The sequence below is a fragment of the Oncorhynchus kisutch genome, unplaced genomic scaffold, assembly GCF_002021735.2.
Source record: "Oncorhynchus kisutch isolate 150728-3 unplaced genomic scaffold, Okis_V2 Okis09a-Okis19a_hom, whole genome shotgun sequence".
In the NCBI taxonomy this organism is placed as follows: domain Eukaryota; kingdom Metazoa; phylum Chordata; class Actinopteri; order Salmoniformes; family Salmonidae; genus Oncorhynchus; species Oncorhynchus kisutch.
The window spans coordinates 602,231-624,266 of NW_022261985.1; the positions used below are offsets into that span (position 1 = coordinate 602,231).

General features: G+C 46.1%; 1 protein-coding gene across 1 annotated transcript in view; it reads left to right on the forward strand.

Moving 5' to 3' along the window:
• The window catches only part of plxna4 (plexin A4), a 510,802-nt gene extending 489,406 nt beyond the window's left edge, over window positions 1–21,396 (forward strand). Inside the window, exons 30-32 of the mRNA XM_031815179.1 lie at window positions 5,604–5,816; window positions 15,631–15,781; window positions 17,220–21,396. Of these exons, the coding sequence (XP_031671039.1) occupies window positions 5,604–5,816; window positions 15,631–15,781; window positions 17,220–17,315 (460 nt within the window). The 3' untranslated portion in view covers window positions 17,316–21,396. The remainder of the gene's footprint in view (window positions 1–5,603; window positions 5,817–15,630; window positions 15,782–17,219) is intronic.
• Window positions 21,397–22,036: the final 640 nt, after the last annotated feature.

Here is a 22,036-nt window from a genome sequence, read left to right on the forward strand (position 1 = left end):
TAAATACACACAGCCAGCTCAGAGGACCATGTCCCCTGTTCTACACCAAGCAGGGGTGACATATCCTTCAAACCAGATGATTAAATACACCCAGCCAGCTCAGAGCACCATGTCCCCTGTTCTACACCAAGCAGGGGTGACATATCCTTCAAACCAGATGATTAAATACACCCAGCCAGCTCAGAGGACCATGTCCCCTGTTCTACACCAAGCAGGGGTGACATATCCTTCAAACCAGATGATTAAATACACCCAGCCAGCTCAGAGGACCATGTCCCCTGTTCTACACCAAGCAGTGGGGACATATCCTTCAAACCAGATGATTAAATACACCCAGCCAGCTCAGAGGACCATGTCCCCTGTTCTACACCAAGCAGGGGTGGCATATCCGTCGAACCAGATTATTCTCTGCCCTGTGTAATTCTCCAGCAGCAGAGATAGATTGAAATAATCCATCCTAACCTGAGATTGAAATTGAGAGACACACAGCTGTGTGTGGTTTCCAAGAACCAATCCTGTCATTGTCATGTCTCTGGGTGAGAGTCTAGACTATTTTCTGTGCTGCAGTTATTCATAGATATGTAGACCATGTTAGTAGACTAAATTAATGTGAGGCGTAGGTATAATAGTTCCTCATTAAAGGCAGTTTTTATTTGTTTAGGGGTCGATAATAGTCTATTTTCCTGTCTGCCATATTGTTTGATTCCCAGAAGCAGGCTGGTACAGGAAGAGCCTCTGACAGACAGACCTTTCATCATCACTCAGTATAGTGCATGGTTCACTGTGTGATCATCCACCATGGTTGACTGTGTGATCATCCACCGTGGTTGACTGTGTGATCATCCACCATGGTTGACTGTGTAATCATCCACCATGGTTGACTGTGTGATCATCCACTGTGGTTGACTGTGTAATCATCCACCATGGTTGACTGTAGAATCATCCACCATGGTTGACTGTTAAATCATCCACCATGGTTGACTGTGTGATCATCCACCATGGTTGACTGTGTGATCATCCACCATGGTTGACTGTGTGAGCAATGAGCCCATCCTCCTATAGCTCCTCCCACCTGCCTCCTCTGTCCCCCAGCATATGACCTTTACTTGCCCTCCTCATTACTAATGGTTTGAGAGAGAGAGCGTTTGTGGGGTGTGTGTGTGTGTTCATGCATTGTGCATCTGTTTAAATACCTGTGCGAGTGCATGCCTTTCTGCATCAGTGTGTGTGTGTGTTTGTGTGTGTGTGTGTGTGTGTGTGTTTGAGTCAGACTCCTAGAGCTCCTCCAGATGGTATCTTTTGGATCAGCAGTCAGTGTGTCGACATCTCCCTCTCATCCTCTTTCTTCAGTGTGTGTCCCTTCAGCAAGCAGCGTTTTAATGACCAGCTTCTAGAGCAGACTGGCACACACATGCCCACATTGCACAGCACACACAACTCATCTGTGTCCTTAATCACATAAACCCACCACACTCTCCCAATGACAGCAGCAGACAGGAAGACACATCCCTCTGAAGGTTGACAACGGAGATGTTACAGTGATATTACACTAAATCACATTCTCCATATAGACATTACATTCTACTTCTACCCAGCCTGAAATACAGGCTCCAGTATGAGTACCAGAACCATGGATCAGTATTGATCCAAGATTACACTGTTGTTTGATTTGATTTGTGGATATTGGGTCAATATTTACCTTTAATCCGTCCTCTTTCTGTGGAAACCAAGGGATTCGTCCTGCTGATGTTAGCTAGGCCAACACTCACTAGCCATGACAATGACCATAATGATAATACATTTTATTTGAAGTGCTTTTCAAGAAGCCCACAGTCACTTTAGGGGGATTGGATGGTAATGGAACCACACAGAGACTGATCCTTCACCCCAAAATGCCAAACAAAAACGATTGACCTCAAAGTTCAACAACCCATACAACTCCATGCACAATGACAACTCCGAACTGCCCAACAAAAATGTATAATAACATTTACAGGATAAACCATAAGAGTTGGCAGGAACGCACAAACTGTTCTGGGACCTTGCTAAACACTCACTAGGCCTGGACAATACTCTGTAGTGTCGTGCCTCAGTGCTGTACACTCTCTCCTTCCCTGAGTAAAAGGGTTGTTCCTGTCTGACTGACCATTGACAGATCAGAGTCACATTCAGTATCTGAGTGAAGACTTTAGCTTCGTCTCTGTAAAGAAAAAAGCAGTGTCATAACTGCATTCAAACATCTTTAAAATATGTCAGAAGATGTGAATTCCAAGGGCACAGTTGCTCTCCATATATCCCAGTGTGTTTGGACTCATTGGATATGTTATATCTGATCAAACATCCAAGACAATGAAACGTCCCCCACAGACAACAATCAATGTAATGCTGCACAATAACCAAATACCACTTGGGCAGAAGTCAGATCTTCATTCATACCCGTGCCAGTCTAGCCTGGGCTTCCATCCTGGACACCACAGTATGAATAACATACTTTACAGCTTGGGGAAAAAGCTTTACAGTTTGGGGAAAAAGCTTTACAGTTTGGGGAAAAAGCTTTACAGTTTGGGGAAAAAGCTTTACAGTTTGGACAAAAAGCTTTACAGTTTGGGGAAAAAGCTTTACAGTTTGGAGAAAAAGCTTTACAGTTTGGGGAAAAAGCTTTACAGTTTGGAGAAAAAGCTTTACAGTTTGAGGAAAAAGCTTTACAGTTTGGAGAAAAAGCTTTACAGTTTGTAGAAAAAGCTTTACAGATTGGGGAAAAAGCTTTACAGTTTGGGGAAAAAGATTTACAGTTTGGGGAAAAAGCTTTACAGTTTGGGGAAAAAGCTTTACAGTTTGGACAAAAAGCTTTACAGTTTGGAGAAAAAGCTTTACAGTTTGGAGAAAAAGCTTTACAGTTTGGACAAAAAGCTTTACAGTTTGGACAAAAAGCTTTACAGTTTGGAGAAAAAGCTTTACAGTTTGGGGAAAAAGCTTTACAGTTTGGAGAAAAAGCTTTACAGTTTGAGGAAAAAGCTTTACAGTTTGGAGAAAAAGCTTTACAGTTTGTAGAAAAAGCTTTACAGATTGGGGAAAAAGCTTTACAGTTTGGAGAAAAAGCTTTACAGTTTGGAGAAAAAGCTTTACAGATTGGGGAAAAAGCTTTACAGTTTGGGGAAAAAGCTTTACAGTTTGGAGAAAAAGCTTTACCGTTTGGAGAAAAAGCTTTACAGTTTGGAGAAAAAGCTTTACAGTTTGGAGAAAAAGCTTTACAGTTTGGGGAAAAAGCTTTACAGTTTGGGGAAAAAGCTTTACAGTTTGGGGAAAAAGCTTTACAGTTTGGGGAAAAAGCTTTACAGTTTGGAGAAAAAGCTTTACTGTTTGTAGAAAAAGCTTTACAGATTGGGGAAAAAGCTTTACAGTTTGGAGAAAAAGCTTTACAGATTGGGGAAAAAGCTTTACAGTTTGGAGAAAAAGCTTTACAGTTTGGAGAAAAAGCTTTACAGTTTGGAGAAAAAGCTTTACAGATTGGGGAAAAAGCTTTACAGTTTGGGGAAAAAGCTTTACAGTTTGGAGAAAAAGCTTTACAGTTTGGAGAAAAAGCTTTACAGTTTGGAGAAAAAGCTTTACAGTTTGGAGAAAAAGCTTTACAGTTTGGGGAAAAAGCTTTACAGTTTGGAGAAAAAGCTTTACAGTTTGGAGAAAAAGCTTTACAGTTTGGAGAAAAAGCTTTACAGTTTGGGGAAAAAGCTTTACAGTTTGTAGAAAAAGCTTTACAGATTGGGGAAAAAGCTTTACAGTTTGGAGAAAAAGCTTTACAGTTTGGAGAAAAAGCTTTACAGTTTGGAGAAAAAGCTTTACAGATTGGGGAAAAAGCTTTACAGTTTGGGGAAAAAGCTTTACAGTTTGGAGAAAAAGCTTTACAGTTTGGAGAAAAAGCTTTACCGTTTGGAGAAAAAGCTTTACAGTTTGGGGAAAAAGCTTTACAGTTTGTAGAAAAAGCTTTACAGTTTGGGGAAAAAGCTTTACAGTTTGTAGAAAAAGCTTTACAGTTTGGGGAAAAAGCTTTACAGTTTGGGGAAAAAGCTTTACAGTTTGGGGAACAAGCTTTACAGTTTGGGGAAAAAGCTTTACAGTTTGGGGAAAAGGCTTTACAGTTTGGGGAACAAGCTTTACAGTTTGGGGAACAAGCTTTACAGTTTGTAGAAAAAGCTTTACAGTTTGGGGAACAAGCTTTACAGTTTGGGGAACAAGCTTTACAGTTTGGAGAAAAAGCTTTACAGTTTGGAGAAAAAGCTTTACAGTTTGGAGAAAAAGCTTTACAGTTTGGAGAAAAAGCTTTACAGTTTGGGGAACAAGCTTTACAGTTTGGGGAAAAGTTAGGTTGTACGAAGGTATTGGCAGAACAATTGCCACAATGCAAACACAGCTCTCTATTGTCTCCTAGTGATAGTTTGTCAGATAAACCTGTATTGTGTCACATTCACTGAAATCTAAATATCATTATGGACCTGGCCCAGAAATGGAACGTGTGAAGAGACTCTTTAAATCTGACCTTTCCCCTCGGAAACCATCTAGACCTTAACCTAGTATTGGCCAGCTGCGCCAGATTGACGACAATCAAGACTTGCATCGCGGCGGTGATAATATCCTTTGATCCGTCCGCTAATCCCAGAAGATTCGTCCAGATTAATTCAGAGTCATAATGCCAAGGTTTCCCTCGCCAAATCCTCTTTTGTTAGGTCGTACAGCAGGTTGGGGGGTAGGACATGTCGGGAGAGGGGTTATTCAAATGATTCTGTGTTTTTTTCTCTCTCCTCCCTGATGTTGCACACACAGTCGGTCCATCCTCTAGACTGCAGTGTCTTGCCGGTTTGGCTTTTGCCGCGTCATCCAAAACCATGCTGCCCAGTTAATGAGAGAGAGAGAGAAGGAAGGAAATCTAAGCAATTCTCAGTCCTGTCTTTATACCACCTGATCTGTAACACACACTAGCACCTGTGCTACCTCCCTCCATTCGTTTCAAGGCCAACAAATAAACAGACTTGTGTTTTGATTATTCTAGACAGGCATGGAATGGGCCGCATGTCTAAACAAGGCAATATGAACCGTGTTGGTGTGAAGCCCCCAGACACAGCTGGAAACCATGAAGCCCTGGCGTTGCCTGCCTTTAAGATTAGGGCTTTATTAAATCGCGCAAACGTCAAATAGAACGCATCAGCAACAAGCCGTGTACTAGATTGCAAAGTGAATGGGTCCTCATTCCCTTCTGCCACTGAATGTGTTAGCTCAGACCCACCACATCCACCGGCTGGCTTTAACCAATGTGAGTTGTTGTATGTTCAGGGATGTAATCTGCTTGGATTTGGATTTGAACAAGGATTGTTATTTAATCTAAATGTAGAAAATCACCTTGATGTCTTCTGTTTAATTTGTTGTGTTCTATCACAGAGAAGCATTCCTAGAAATGTACCTGGTGTATGTTATGGTAATAGACTGTTCTCTGTCCCCTGTAAGGCCAGGGTGTTGTGTTTACATGATGTCTCCTCTATAGCCCAGCTCTAAGGTTCTGACGTTCCAGGATGACATGATATTCCCTAACTCTCTCTGTCTCTCCCCAATAGCCTACCTCTGAGGTTCTGGGTGAACGTGATCAAGAACCCCCAGTTTGTGTTCGACATCCACAAGAGCAGCATCACGGACGCCTGTCTGTCTGTGGTGGCCCAGACCTTCATGGACTCATGCTCTACCTCAGAACACCGCCTGGGCAAGGACTCCCCCTCCAACAAACTGCTCTATGCCAAGGACATCCCCAGTTACAAGAGCTGGGTGGAGAGGTGAGAGGATGATGGGATGGGTGTGTGTGCGTGAGGTGGGGAGTGGTTTGGGGAGTTTGTGTACTGTGTGTGTGAGGTGAGGGGGGGCTGGTTTGGTGTGTGTGAGTTGGGGGGGGCTGGTTTGGTGTGTGTGTGTGTGTGTGAGTTGGGGGGGCTGGTTTGGGATGTGTGCGTGTGTGTGTGTGTGTGTGTGTAACTACAGCATGTCTCTCTCTCTCTTTTCCAGTTTCTATATAGACCTACATGTGAGTGTAACATGAGAGGGCAGTTCATCATGTGGTTCTGTCGTCCTATAGATGTGTGCCAGCCATTTTGTCCATAAACATCCCTGATAGACTGTAGTCTGCCCCTTGTCTCATAAGTACACACAGTAGGGCTGTAGTGTTGTGATCCCTGGGCCATGGAGGAGGCTCCAAATGAAAACCCACTGGGAATGGATGGCAGTGCCTCCTAATGCTGGAGAGGTAGAGGGGGGACAGGCACAGACAGAGAGCCACAGTGAGTTCTCTGTCCTGCCCAGGTACACCCGTGTGTGTGTGAAGTTTACTACTAGATTACTACTGCACAGCAGTGGTGGTGGTCATTTGTCCAAATTAGAGTTGTATTGCATTTATTTGGTCAGTGGTAGAGTGCTGAATAAAAGATGGGCTTGTGAAGTGGTCCCAAAGTATTTCTGTGTTTAGTGCTCAGCGCTAGCCGCAGGACAGGGATATACTGTATGTGTATGTACTGTATGACTGAAACCCAACGAGGAGTTTTGTCTAGGACCGTATTCATCAGGCTGAGATATACAGTGTGTGTGTGCATGTGTGCTGGGACACTGTGTGACACTGTGTGCATGCATGTGTGTGTGTGCGTGCGTGTCAGCATGTGCTTGTGTGTTTTATATTAACGGTGCATGATCTATATGATCAAGTCTCCAGCCACCCTAGTCATAGACTGTTCTCTCTGCTACCACACGGCAAGTGGTACCGGAGCGCCAAGTCGAGGCCCAAAAGGCTTCTGAACAGCTTCTAAACCCAAACCTTAAGACTCCAGACATATAGATGGGTTATCTATAGTTACTCCCAGTGATATATAGATGGGTTATCTTATAGTTAGTCCCAGTGATATATAGATGGCTTATCTTATAGTTAGTCCCAGTGATATATAGATGGGTTATCTTATAGTTAGTCCCAGTGATATATAGATGGCTTATCTTATAGTTAGTCCCAGTGATATATAGATGGGTTATCTTATAGTTAGTCCCAGTGATATATAGATGGCTTATCTTATAGTTAGTCCCAGTGATATATAGATGGGTTATCTTATAGTTAGTCCCAGTGATATATAGATGGCTTATTTTATAGTTAGTCCCAGTGATATATAGATGGCTTATCTTATAGTTAGTCCCAGTGATATATAGATGGGTTATCTTATAGTTAGTCCCAGTGACATATAGATGAGTTATCTTATAGTTACTCCCCTTCAGATGATGGTTGTTTATGGTTGTTTGCTGCTTTAAATGTGGATGAGACAGTTTAGCATAAGGACTTGATCAATCCACAGCGCTGAAGAGCATGCGCTACAGTGCAATAGAAATGTACAGGCAGTGTTCCCACGTTAGCTGAGACTGCATTCACAGTAAACCCTGCATATGTGGGCTCAATAGGAAATGACCTTTCGATTTCAATCGCGCTATAGCACTGAACTTCAGCGATACAGATTGAAGCCCTTAGTCTTCATGAGGCTTGGCAGTCGACGGGACAGAGGTGTGTGGAGTGTGATAGTGTGGATTTGAGTAGGGCTCAGGTAGGGCTCAGGTAGGGATGTGTTGCAATACAAAGGTTCAATGGGCCTACTGTACGTACAGTAGTATCAGACCATCTGTGTCATTATCTCAGTTCACCCAGGTGCTGTTGGGCCTACTGTACGTACAGTAGTATCAGACCATCTGTGTCATTATCTCTGTTCACCCAGGTGCTGTTGGGCCTACTGTACGTACAGTAGTATCAGACCATCTGTGTCATTATCTCAGTTCACCCAGGTGCTGTTGGGCCTACTGTACGTACAGTAGTATCAGACCATCTGTGTCATTATCTCAGTTCACCCAGGTGCTGTTGGGCCTACTGTACGTACAGTAGTATCAGACCATCTGTGTCATTATCTCAGTTCACCCAGGTGCTGTTGGGCCTACTGTACGTACAGTAGTATCAGACCATCTGTGTCATTATCTCAGTTCACCCAGGTGCTGTTGGGCCTACTCTACGTACAGTAGTATCAGACCATCTGTGTCATTATCTCAGTTCACCCAGGTGCTGTTGGGCCTACTGTACGTACAGTAGTATCAGACCATCTGTGTCATTATCTCTGTTCACCCAGGTGCTGTTGGGCCTACTGTACGTACAGTAGTATCAGACCATCTGTGTCATTATCTCAGTTCACCCAGGTGCTGTTGGGCCTACTGTACGTACAGTAGTATCAGACCATTTGTGTCATTATCTCAGTTCACCCAGGTGCTGTTGGGCCTACTGTACGTACAGTAGTATCAGACCATCTGTGTCATTATCTCAGTTCACCCAGGTGCTGTTGGGCCTACTGTACGTACAGTAGTATCAGACCATCTGTGTCATTATCTCAGTTCACCCAGGTGCTGTTGGGCCTACTGTACGTACAGTAGTATCAGACCATCTGTGTCATTATCTCAGTTCACCCAGGTGCTGTTGGGCCTACTGTACATACAGTAGTATCAGACCATCTGTGTCATTATCTCAGTTCACCCAGGTGCTGTTGGGCCTACTGTACGTACAGTAGTATCAGACCATCTGTGTCATTATCTCTGTTCACCCAGGTGCTGTTGGGCCTACTGTACGTACAGTAGTATCAGACCATCTGTGTCATTATCTCAGTTCACCCAGGTGCTGTTGGGCCTACTGTACGTACAGTAGTATCAGACCATCTGTGTCATTATCTCTGTTCACCCAGGTGCTGTTGGGCCTACTGTACGTACAGTAGTATCAGACCATCTGTGTCATTATCTCAGTTCACCCAGGTGCTGTTGGGCCTACTCTACGTACAGTAGTATCAGACCATCTGTGTCATTATCTCAGTTCACCCAGGTGCTGTTGGGCCTACTGTACGTACAGTAGTATCAGACCATCTGTGTCATTATCTCTGTTCACCCAGGTGCTGTTGGGCCTACTGTACGTACAGTAGTATCAGACCATCTGTGTCATTATCTCAGTTCACCCAGGTGCTGTTGGGCCTACTGTACGTACAGTAGTATCAGACCATTTGTGTCATTATCTCAGTTCACCCAGGTGCTGTTGGGCCTACTGTACGTACAGTAGTATCAGACCATCTGTGTCATTATCTCAGTTCACCCAGGTGCTGTTGGGCCTACTGTACGTACAGTAGTATCAGACCATCTGTGTCATTATCTCAGTTCACCCAGGTGCTGTTGGGCCTACTGTACGTACAGTAGTATCAGACCATCTGTGTCATTATCTCAGTTCACCCAGGTGCTGTTGGGCCTACTGTACGTACAGTAGTATCAGACCATCTGTGTCATTATCTCAGTTCACCCAGGTGCTGTTGGGCCTACTGTACGTACAGTAGTATCAGACCATCTGTGTCATTATCTCTGTTCACCCAGGTGCTGTTGGGCCTACTGTACGTACAGTAGTATCAGACCATCTGTGTCATTATCTCAGTTCACCCAGGTGCTGTTGGGCCTACTGTACGTACAGTAGTATCAGACCATCTGTGTCATTATCTCTGTTCACCCAGGTGCTGTTGGGCCTACTGTACGTACAGTAGTATCAGACCATCTGTGTCATTATCTCAGTTCACCCAGGTGCTGTTCATTATTTGGACAGGAAATGTTCAATTCAAATAGCTGAAATACTCAATCAACCACAGATTAAAAACAAATAGGGTATACAGACAGAGATTCTACATCACAGGAGGCTGATGAGGGGAGGACGGCTGATAATAATGTCCAGAACAGAGCAAATGGAATGTCATCAAACACCTGGTAACCATGGAATCCATGTGTTTGATGGATTTGATACCATTCCTCTGATTCCTCTCCAGTCATTACCACGAGCCCGTTCTCCCATATTAAGGTGCCACCAACCTCCTGTGTTCTACATGTTGACATTCTCAGAACCAAACCGCAATTGTAAAGACAGGGGAATCATGGGTAGTGTAGTTCTCTGTAAAGATGAATCACTACTATTTAACTAAAAGCAGCCGTGCCAATCTAGAGGTTGTTAAGCTTCATATCAATGTGTTCCTGTTAGCGTTCCTGTTAGCGTTCCCTGCTCTTTGCTTGCGACTTGGGCGCGTGAGGTGATTACTGATAAGGACCCGTTTCACAGGCTGAGTCTGACCTGCAGCTAGTGAGTAAACTGTTGACGTGTCATGTGGCATTAGGAGCGGGAGATGCTGACGGAGTTTGGCAGCCGTGGGAGATCGGGAAAGTGATAAGATTCTAATCAGAGACTTCCTGTCCACACTGAAGCCATGTGACGGTCCTATTACCTGTGGACCAGTTGGCGTTTATTTCTGAAGCATAAAAGTCTGTGAAGGAAGTATTCATTTCTAAGGTCAGGAGTCTTTGCAGAAAATCCAATTAGCATCCACATGATTCTGAGATGTAATGTTTCTATAGGTGATGTTTAGTTGATCAATCCATATTTTGTGAGATCTAATTTAGTGTAATTGTAGTATGATTAGTCCCTCCACGTCATTGACATCAATCTTAATTAACAAATTAAATCTCAAAATAGTGTTTATAAACCCTGCAGTGCTTACATCTCACAATCAGGATAGGCAAATTAGATCTCACAGTCTTGTTGATGGGCAAAGCCTACCTGAAGGTTGTGATGTGCATTGAGACCATCAGCATATTCACACAATTTAATTTGCCCATCTATATACAATTGACCCTTCGCTAAGCACTGTCCATGAATTTTGGCCAACCAATCGCAGCTCTATAATGGATAGCAACTGTCATCGAGTCCAACACCTGAGACAAGCTCAAGTCTCTCCCCACACACTTCCAACTCCCTTCCTCCTCTCTCCCAACTCCCTTCCTCCTCTCTCCCCACACTCCCTTCCTCCTCTCTCCCAACTCCCTTCCTCCTCTCTCCCATCTCCCTTCCTCCTCTCTCCCCACACTCCCTTCCTCCTCTCTCCCAACTCCCTTCCTCCTCTCTCCCAACTCCCTTCCTCCTCTCTCCCAACTCCCTTCCTCCTCTCTCCCCACACTCCCTTCCTCCTCTCTCCCAACTCCCTTCCTCCTCTCTCCCAACTCCCTTCCTCCTCTCTCCCAACTCCCTTCCTCCTCTCTCCCCACACTCCCTTCCTCCTCTCTCCCCCACACTCCCTTCCTCCTCTCTCCCCACACTCCCTTCCTCCTCTCTCCCCACACTCCTTTCCTCCTCTCTCCCAACTCCCTTCCTCCTCTCTCCCAACTCCCTTCCTCCTCTCTCCCAACTCCCTTCCTCCTCTCTCCCCACACTCCCTTCCTCCTCTCTCCCAACTCCCTTCCTCCTCTCTCCCCACACTCCCTTCCTCCTCTCTCCCAACTCCCTTCCTCCTCTCTCCCAACTCCCTTCCTCCTCTCTCCCAACTCCCTTCCTCCTCTCTCCCAACTCCCTTCCTCCTCTCTCCCCACACTCCCTTCCTCCTCTCGCCCAACTCCCTTCCTCCTCTCTCCCAACTCCCTTCCTCCTCTCTCCCAACTCCCTTCCTCCTCTCTCCCCACACTCCCTTCCTCCTCTCTCCCAACTCCCTTCCTCCTCTCTCCCACACTCCCTTCCTCCTCTCTCCCAACTCCCTTCCTCCTCTCTCCCAACTCCCTTCCTCCTCTCTCCCAACTCCCTTCCTCCTCTCTCCCAACTCCCTTCCTCCTCTCTCCCAACTCCCTTCCTCCTCTCTCCCAACTCCCTTCCTCCTCTCTCCCCACACTCCCTTCCTCCTCTCTCCCAACTCCCTTCCTCCTCTCTCCCAACTCCCTTCCTCCTCTCTCCCAACTCCCTTCCTCCTCTCTCCCAACTCCCTTCCTCCTCTCTCCCCACACTCCCTTCCTCCTCTCTCCCAACTCCCTTCCTCCTCTCTCCCAACTCCCTTCCTCCTCTCTCCCAACTCCCTTCCTCCTCTCTCCCCACACTCCCTTCCTCCTCTCTCCCCACACTCCCTTCCTCCTCTCTCCCCACACTCCCTTCCTCCTCTCTCCCAACTCCCCTCCCCCTCTCTCCCCACTCTCTCCCCACTCCCTTCCCCCTCTCTCCCAACTCCCCTCTCCCTCTCTCTCCACTCCCTTGACCCTCTCTCCCCACACTCCCTTCCTCCTCTCTCCCAACTCCCTTCCTCCTCTCTCCCAACTCCCTTCCTCCTCTCTCCCAACTCCCCTCTCCCTCTCTCTCCACTCCCTTCCCCCTCTCTCCCCACACTCCCTTCCCCCTCTCTCCCCACTATTGCTTCACTCTTTCTTCCCACTCTCTCTCTTCCTTCTCCATCTTCAACTCCCCCCCCCCCCCCCACACACACACACACACACAATCTGTAACACACACATCCACCGGTCTTCAACTCTGTCTTCAACTCTGCTTCCAATCCAGCCCGACACTTCAGTCACACCGTGAAAAACACTTCAAAGAGACAGACTGCAGAGTTTAACTAAAGAAAGAAGGCGGAGTGAGAGGAATACTCAGGCACATGTCTTCCTGTGATTTCTCCTCCGTTCTACATCTTCATAAGCGCTGTGGAGGTTAGCGGTTATTGTAGAGCCGTACCAGGGAGAGGGGTAGGAGCACCATAATGGAAGCCTATAGCTTGGTCATGGTACGTTTGGGGATCAGGCAGTTTGCCTCTGGTCTTGTAGTGGAGCTGTGCCCCTCTGGGAAGACTCTACCTTAACATGTTATTACTGTATGACATCCACAGAAAAGCAATCTGATATGATTTAACACAAGGAAGAAATCCTGTGGGTCTCGGCCGGTACATGACTTCCTACAACTGTATCTCACTAACTCAGCACTTTAATGAAAGCTGACATCTTACAGGATCTAAGTTGTGTTGGGGTCTTGTTGATTTATGTCGCATTGGCACAATTTGATGGTTGGAGTGGTTTGTAAGGGTTGGACATGCATGTTCCCCCAGAGCCTCCAACTACAGACAGACTGTTTATATTCATTCCATTCAGTTGGAGTGGTATTTGAGGTGGGATTTAATTGTCCCCAGACAATGACAAGTTCATCAGACCTGTCATATATGCAGTTCATTTGATCCCCTGCTCGGATAGAAGATTACAATGGGAAATCAAAGTGAAAACCCCTGACATTAACACATGGACTGTATCAGGGGAAATGGCATACTTACATTCACAGCTCCCTGGGGGGGGTGGCCAAGGGGTCAGCAACTAGATTCAGCTGCAGGACCATTTTTGTCGGAGCGGATGGTGGGCTGACCGGAACATAATTATAATCATTTCTACACTGCAAATTGACTACAACTAAGCCAATAAATAATGCTATATATTGGGAAATTCCAGGCCTTGGTGAAGTTGAGACATGATCACATACGTATCTTTTTTTATTTTATTACTGAATTTCAAAATGAATATCTCTTGCGGGCCGGGAAAAAAATCCCTTGTAGGCCGGTTTTGGCCCGTGGGCTGCTGACCCCTGCTCTAGGTGTGATTTCCATTATGTTTAGATCAAGTGTCTAAGAAAGGAGACGATTTGGAATTATGCCCCACGTCGTCACCTAGAACCAGAGATGTCAGGTGGACCTGCTGTTTTACCTGGAGACAGAAATCCCTCCAATTTCCTTTCCCCTCTCAAACCCCACGACTCACTTCCTCCAATTGCCCTCCTGCCCTGCGCAGGTGGCCGAGGTGTGTGTGAGTGGGTGTGACCTTCCTGTGACCTTCCTTACAATAAATAACCTGCAATGCCCACCTGTCGCGTAACCTGCTCTGTTAGCTTAATAGCCTCGGTTTTCACACACCATACCACATACCACACATCACACCACACCACACACCATACCACACAACACCACACGACACACCATACCACACCACACGACACACCATACCACACCACACCACACACCATACCACACCACACGACACACCACACCACACACCACACCACACCACACCACACACCACACCACACACCATACCACACCACACACCACACCACACACCATACCACACCACACGACACACCACACCACACACCGTACCACACCACACAACATACCACACCAAACACACACCATACGACACGCCATACCACACCACACCACACACCACACCACACACCACAGCACACACCATACCACACCACACACCATACCACACCAAACACACACCATACCACACGCCATACCACGCCACACCACACACCACACCACACACACCATACGACACGCCATACCACACCACACCACACACCACACCACACACACCATACCACACCACACGACACACCATACACCACACCACACCACACACCATACCACACTACACCACACCACACCACACTACACCACACCACACCACACTACACCACACCACACGACACACCATACCACACCACACACCACACCACACCACACACTTATCAGACTAAATTTGTGGTGTCCAGGAGCAGTTGTGGCACCGGAATTAAACAGATAATGACCATCTTTAATGAAGGAGTTGACAGAGGGCCTCAGCTGCTGTTGACACTGGCTGATTACTTCTCCTTTCCAGCCCTCTTTACCCGGACGCAGCTGAGAGCTTCCTGGAGACACAGTCTGTGTGTGTGAGAGAGAGGGAGGGGTTCACATACACTGCTAAGTGCCTTTGCAGCTTTTAGGCCATTTGTACGAGGGTGGCAGGTAGCCGAAGGGTTAAGAGCATTGGGCCAAAAGGTTCGAAACCCTTAGCCAAGAATGTGCAAAATATATCGATGTACCCTTGAGCAAGGCACTTAACCCTAATTGCTTTGGATAAGAGCGTCTGCTAAACTAGAAAAATGTAAATGTCTATAGAGAGTCAGGGCTGCTCAGACTGTGAAAAGTGATTGGGGACGAGACAACTGTCTTTAACATGATTCCTATTCTAGGCTCCCGAATGGCGCAGCGGTCTAAGTCACTTCATTTCAGTGCTAGAGGTGTCACTACAGACCCTGATTCACAACTGGCCACAACTGGGAGTCACATACCGGGGGAGGCCGTCTTTGGCCCAGTGTCGTTAGGGTTTGACCGGGGGAGGCCGTCTTTGGCCCAGTGTCGTTAGGGTTTGACTGGGGGAGGCCGTCTTTGGCCCAGTGTCGTTAGGGTTTGACCGGGGGAGGCCGTCTTTGGCCCAGTGTCGTTAGGGTTTGACCGGGGGAGGCCGTCTTTGGCCCAGTGTCGTTAGGGTTTGACCGGGGGAGGCCGTCTTTGGCCCAGTGTCGTTAGGGTTTGACCGGGGGAGGCCGTCTTTGGCCCAGTGTCGTTAGGGATTGACCGGGGGAGGCCGTCTTTGGCCCAGTGTCGTTAGGGTTTGACCGGGGGAGGCCGTCTTTGGCCCAGTGTCGTTAGGGTTTGACCGGGGGAGGACGTCTTTGGCCCAGTGTCGTTAGGGTTTGACCGGGGGAGGCCGTCTTTGTAAATAATCATTTGTTCTTAACTTGCCTGGTTAAATAAAGGTTCAATACACGATTCTAAAGGCTGAAACATCTCAGTCTTGAAACAACCCTGAAATAACACACATTTTGGGGTGTATGTATGTAAATGTAGTGATTACACAGTTCACTAATACATTCTGCTGTGTGTGTTACCTCCACAGGTACTACTCAGACATCAGTAAGATGCCGGCCATCAGTGACCAGGACATGAATGCGTACCTGGCAGAGCAGTCCCGGATGCACATTAACGAGTTCAACAGCATGAGCTCCCTCAGTGAGATCTACTCCTACGTGGGCAAATACACAGAGGAGGTACGGCAACACACCGTGGACAAAAATCACACTTTATTCAAGACAGGTAGCAGTGTTCCATTTAGGACTGCCAGTCTTACACAGTTGGGTTTGAAGTTGAAATGTATTGTAGATGACGTGTAGGTTCAGACGATCTGGAAGATGTATGTAAAATACATTTACAAGCAACCCAGACGGCGTATATCAGCGGTTTTCCAACCTCTCCTGGAGGACTCCCAACCATGTCTTTGTTCTACTACAGAGAGAACACACTTCTCATCTTAGATCATCAAGCATCAATTAAATTACGTTTTTTTTGTAAATACAAAAAAAAAGATGTGGTAGTTCAGGTCTTCAACTAAATTGTGAGACGTCAAGGGGTCCCAGAGGAAAGGTTACAGAAACACTGTCATACAGAAGCAACATTTCTTGTATGTGCCATTACTCTGCCATTGTCAGCTGGTGTGTGAGGCTGACAGTAAAACAGGGACTGGCTGTGTGTGGGGCTGACAGTAACACAGGGACTGGCTGTGTGTGGGGCTGACAGTAACACAGGGACTGGCTGTGTGTGGGGCTGACAGTAACACAGGGACTGGCTGTGTGTGGGGCTGACAGTAACACAGGGACTGGCTGTGTGTGGGGCTGACAGTAACACAGGGACTGGCTGTGTGGGGCTGACAGTAACACAGGGACTGGCTGTGTGTGAGGCTGACAGTAACACAGGGACTGGCTGTGTGAGAGGCTGACAGTAACACAGGGACTGGCTGTGTGTGGGGCTGACAGTAACACAGGGACTGGCTGTGTGTGGGGCTGACAGTAACACAGGGACTGGCTGTGTGTGGGGCTGACAGTAACACAGGGACTGGCTGTGTGTGGGGCTGACAGTAACACAGGGACTGGCTGTGTGTGGGGCTGACAGTAACACAGGGACTGGCTGTGTGGGGCTGACAGTAACACAGGGACTGGCTGTGTGTGAGGCTGACAGTAACACAGGGACTGGCTGTGTGTGGGGCTGACAGTAACACAGGGACTGGCTGTGTGTGGGGCTGACAGTAACACAGGGACTGGCTGTGTGTGGGGCTGACAGTAACACAGGGACTGGCTGTGTGAGAGGCTGACAGTAACACAGGGACTGGCTGTGTGTGGGGCTGACAGTAACACAGGGACTGGCTGTGTGTGAAGCTGACAGTAGCACAGGGACTGGCTGTGTGTGTCTCTCTCTGTCAGATTGTGTGTGGGGCTGACAGTAACACAGGGACTGGCTGTGTGTGTCTCTCTCTGTCAGATTGTGTGTGGGGCTGACAGTAACACACGGACTGGCTGTGTGTGTCTCTCTCTGTCAGATTGTGTGTGGGGCTGACAGTAACACAGGGACTGGCTGTGTGTGTCTCTCTCTGTCAGATTGTGTGTGGGGCTGACAGTAACACAGGGACTGGCTGTGTGTGTCTCTCTCTGTCAGATTGTTTGTGCGCTGGAGCAGGACGACGCCGCCAGGAAACAGAGACTTTCCTTCAAGCTGGAGCAGGTGGTGGCCTTCATGAGCCTGGAGAGCTGAGGACCGCACTTCCCAGGGCGCACTGGGAGACCCGTCAGAAACCGAGCCGTGCCTGAGCAAAGACCTGTCCATCTATCTCTTCACCATCGTCATCAGCATCAGAACTCCTCTCCGTTTCAAAGATAACACATATTGTCCTGTTTTCTTCTTCCTCTTCCTCCTCTTCCTGACAAGTGTTTGGCATCTCATCCGCTCAGCTTCATAGGACGTGCAGAGAAGACTGGCTGACGGACTGACTGGAGGGTCGGCAGAGCTGGGGACTGCTTTTCCCACCATGCAATGGGAGGGCCTCATCCCAGCTTTGCTGCGTAGAAGAGTCTGATGGAGGGGTGGTTGTTTGCCAGCTCGCCGTATCGGCATCATTTACACCGTAATGTTGGGGGAGAAACAAACATTCTATTTATGTTGCCTTTAAAAATAACACTGATGACTAAGTCTTTTGCCACCACAATGTTGGGAGTCAATTTGTTCAGACTTTCTGAACAGGATATTAGTCTATGAAACTGCTACAGAGTCCAATTAATTGTAGTGCTAAAGTCAACATCACATCAAACGTGGAAAAACAAAGTGGTATTCTATAAATGAGGAAACCAAACTGACCACCTCGGAAGACAAAAAAACTGAAGGTTTGCCTGGTTCACACTTCTTAAGATTGGGAAATAGGCAAACTACAGAATTGTTTTCTCAATGTAGCTTTGGGGTGTATTTGAAGAAACTCCGATAGGGGCTGGGGAGAGTTAGTGCTTCTTGAATTTCCCTTTTTTTCCGAAAACCTGACTGACTTTGAAATCCAGAGAAGGACAGATTCCCCTTTGTGGCATTGGCACGAGTCTGCTCCCACCCACCCACCCCTCCAAGTACCTCTATAGATAAAACAATCCTCATCTTCTGAATCTCTGGCTTGTGTGGTACCTGCTCAATTATCCTGACTATTATAAGACTAATTAGTGGAGGACAGACCCAGGTCTGTCTGGTCCTCCTCTGTGACGAGAAGCACACATCCAACTCTTGACCACAGTGACCCGACAGCTCTGACACCTGGAACGGTCAGTCTGTCCCGTGTGTGCTGCTAACAGATGGAGGTCACTCGCCGGTCTATCAAAGCACACACACAAACAGGTACACACGGCAGCTGTCCAAGACCTGTTCTGAGGGGAACTCTACTCCTGATTCACCCTCTGATCACACTGTCTGAATACTAGGGGAGCTGACTGACATCTACTGAGAGGAGGAGAGGGACGCTTCACTAGAGCAGTCTTACCATGGACCCATGCTTTCTACATGACAGAGACGGTGCGGTACTGCTTAAATGGGATCTGCTCTCCTGAGAGAGAGAGAGAGAGAGAGAGAGAGAGAGAGACCTTCTGTAAAGACTTGGGACGGGGGGAATCAATTGATGGACATAACTGGTCAGCCGAAAAACCAAAGGAGCTTGACATTTTAAAAAGACAAAAACAGTTATTTAAAAACAATGTATTTAAAGGAAATGACACGGGAAAAGGATTTGGTGAAAGAAAAACCCACCCCACAACAACAACTTAACCCTGTGTGATTTTCTGACCTCAGTGTGCCGAAGGGGGAGCCGCGGACGAGTCCCGCCCTCCTCCTCGCCGTCCCGGTTTCTTCCGTGTTTGGCACACCGCTTTTCTTCCCTCTTTGTCCGGTTTTCCACGTCAGTTTTTTTGCACAAGTGTGGAGACAGCTTCCATGCGGGAATCTCTGAGCGCTCTGGGTCGCTCATGTTGTGTGTTAGTGTAGTCGTCCTCCGCAGCCTTCTCCAAGCCTCAAAAAACTGAAACTAGAGTGAGAAAAACAAGTCAACGTCATATAGACGCCCGGACACGGACATCAACAGACTTGTGGAATGTGATAACCTGGATGGGAGAGAGAGCTGGAGAAACCATGGAGAAACCCTCCTTTCCTTTAGACCTCTGACCTTTCTTTTGCCTTGACAACGTGCCCCATGTGGTGATGTGAATGTGTGGAGACCGTCCTCGGTCCACCTTCGGTCCTTATTGGCTTTTTAAGCGCATGTAAAACTTAACATTTAAAACAAAAAAAGAGTAAAATAGAGAAAACAAGCCTCTTGCAAATGATGATGTGGATGTGTTCTTTTCTTTATTTTGCTTGGAAGAAAACAGTGAGGGAAAACAGTGTATTGTTCATGTTAAAACTATAAGTAACTGTTAAGGTGGAACCTTTATCTCCCGTTCAGCCCATGCAAACCTCTCATTACCATGTCTTGTGAAAGTGTTAGACGCTAATAGGAATAAAGTGGTACCTTAAAATCCAATATATTATATACCCTTGCATGCTGACCTATTTGGATGTTATGAAACGGAACTGCCTTGCAATCAAATATATTTATCTACTGCTACTAGGAAACGTTTAAACGGTTCACAAACAAAACGGTTATTTTGGATTCTCATGGACTGATGTAGTACAATAACTCATGACTAAGTTTGAATTCATTCAGTCCTTTTGCTTAGTCCTTCCAGAGTAGATCGTCCTCTAACGCCCATCCATATACATGTTCCATTAGTTAGTGACTTCGTCAGTTCCAGAACCCTCAGGTTTTGGGTCTGGTAGACTAATTTTGCAGTGAGCTTCTTGCTCTTTTCTTGGCTGCTATCGCTTCTCTAGTGTCTGTCTGTGTTTTCATCCGGAAACTATCTCCCCTAGCCTATAACCTTACCTTTTGGATTCTATTATTTTATCATTCAAAAAAACAACATTTATTTTTGTAAGCCGCTGGCTGCAAAGCTACCTTGTCTTATTGCAGCACCTGTTACTATAGTTGTGGATGTGTTTTTTACATTCTGTTTTAACAGTTGTTTGATCTGAAGAGCTCAGTGCAAAGGGAACTAGCATTAGGAGGGCTTTCAGGGTTCAATCAAAACGTTTGCTCATACAAAACCCATGTATCGCACAACATGCCTCATTATTGGAATCCTTATGGTCTTATGGGGTGTACAATACATTCAAGTCAATCACTTGTCTGGTAGTATCTGCTGTCCTTCGATTCTACTGCTACATCTAAAGGTGTTCTGCACAAACTTACTGAAAAGATACTGGTGGTTTTAACAAACAAAAAAACTCTCCTTTGGACAATTTCAAACGATTAAACGTCTCTTGATGAACTCATCAAAGAGAAACAGGTGTCTGGAAGCTTCTATAACCACACTAGCTCTGACCCTGAAAGCTTCTGATTTACTTAGTTGATTGTGTTTTGTAAAGTGTGTTTTATTTCCGTCACACCATCGCTGTCTAATGTATGAACCACATCTAATTCATCCACAACTGAACTGTCTAAAGGGGTGAGTTCTGTCAGTGGTTGGTATTCAGGTTCGAGGGGGTACATTCATGAACAGCGCGTTCTCTGGACGTTCTACAACATGTTCAAACTGTTCACAAAGCTTGTGATCAAATAAACAATAAGACAGAACTGAAAGGAATCGACTGTATTAATTCAGTCTGATGGAAAATCCCAGGTAAAACAGTTGGGATATAAGACTGAACTTGGCAGGGACCTCAACGTTTAGGGGCCCTTGTTAGGTTTAGAGACTGTAAATTGACCCACTATTACCCATGTCTTCTATTCTCTAGCTACCCAACGCTTCCTCCTCTCTAAGTCCATTGTTTTTATTTGGTGAAGAGAATGAATGTCCTAGAATCTCGTAGTGAATCTGCCCCCTGGTGTTGTAACATACGGTGTTTCCATTTTCCCCCATGTTCCCCGGCGACAAAGCACGTCTGAGACTACGGACCCCTTTGTTGCCGAGGGACTCGATAAAGCTTCCACCTTCAACGTTTTGTAGGAACTAAAGATAGGTCCTTCTAGAGCTCAGTGTTATAGCAGGTGTTACAGAAACAGTAGGAATACTTTTACTATTACCATATTTGCTGAGAGATAAAGAGTATCCTATCAAGAGATGAAACTAAACCTGGGGGAAAAGGCCAGCTTCTCTAACTTTGCTATAATTAATTGTATACCTGTGTATGTAAATATAATGCATTCCTATTTTGCAGTCAAGAACAAAATACTATTTGTAATATAGAATAAACTTTATTATGAAACACAGTGGTTTGTGGTTTGTGTTTATTCATATGAAATGATTGATTTAAATAGTGTTATTTCACACAGCAGGTGTGAAATGGCATGCTGTGTACTGGAATTAATGGATTCGTTTCATATAATGGGAAGCAAAATGTCCCGTTTCCCTCAGTAGAACGGCATAGGTGAAGCAGAAACCTACAGCACTTTGTTTTAATATGTTGTATGGGAACCCGTAGTAGAAAAGTCATTGTACACTCAAAGTTGTTTGTTGTGACGGCTTCACCTCGTACCCAAGGCCGCAGCACGGCCGCGGTAAAAACAGTCACAACACACGCCCTCTCGTGGACTATGGGCTTTATGGGCAATTCCACGGTGACAGAAAGATGCTGTGATGCCGATGTTCACTTTAAAATGCATGTCAAACAAATGCTTGCAAAGTTAAACAAACCAGACAACTCTATGTACAGACTACTGTATCAATTTCCACTGAACATTTGACAAAAACATTCACTTGAAGAACCGTGCAATGCAAAGTTTGGTAACAGAATGACAGCTGGTGCTGTTTTACCTTCATTCTGTTACCAAACTTTGCACCAGCACTGTTCTTCAAGTGAATTTGTTTTTGAGACATTTTCAGTGGAAATTGTTAAAAGTAATCGTTGTG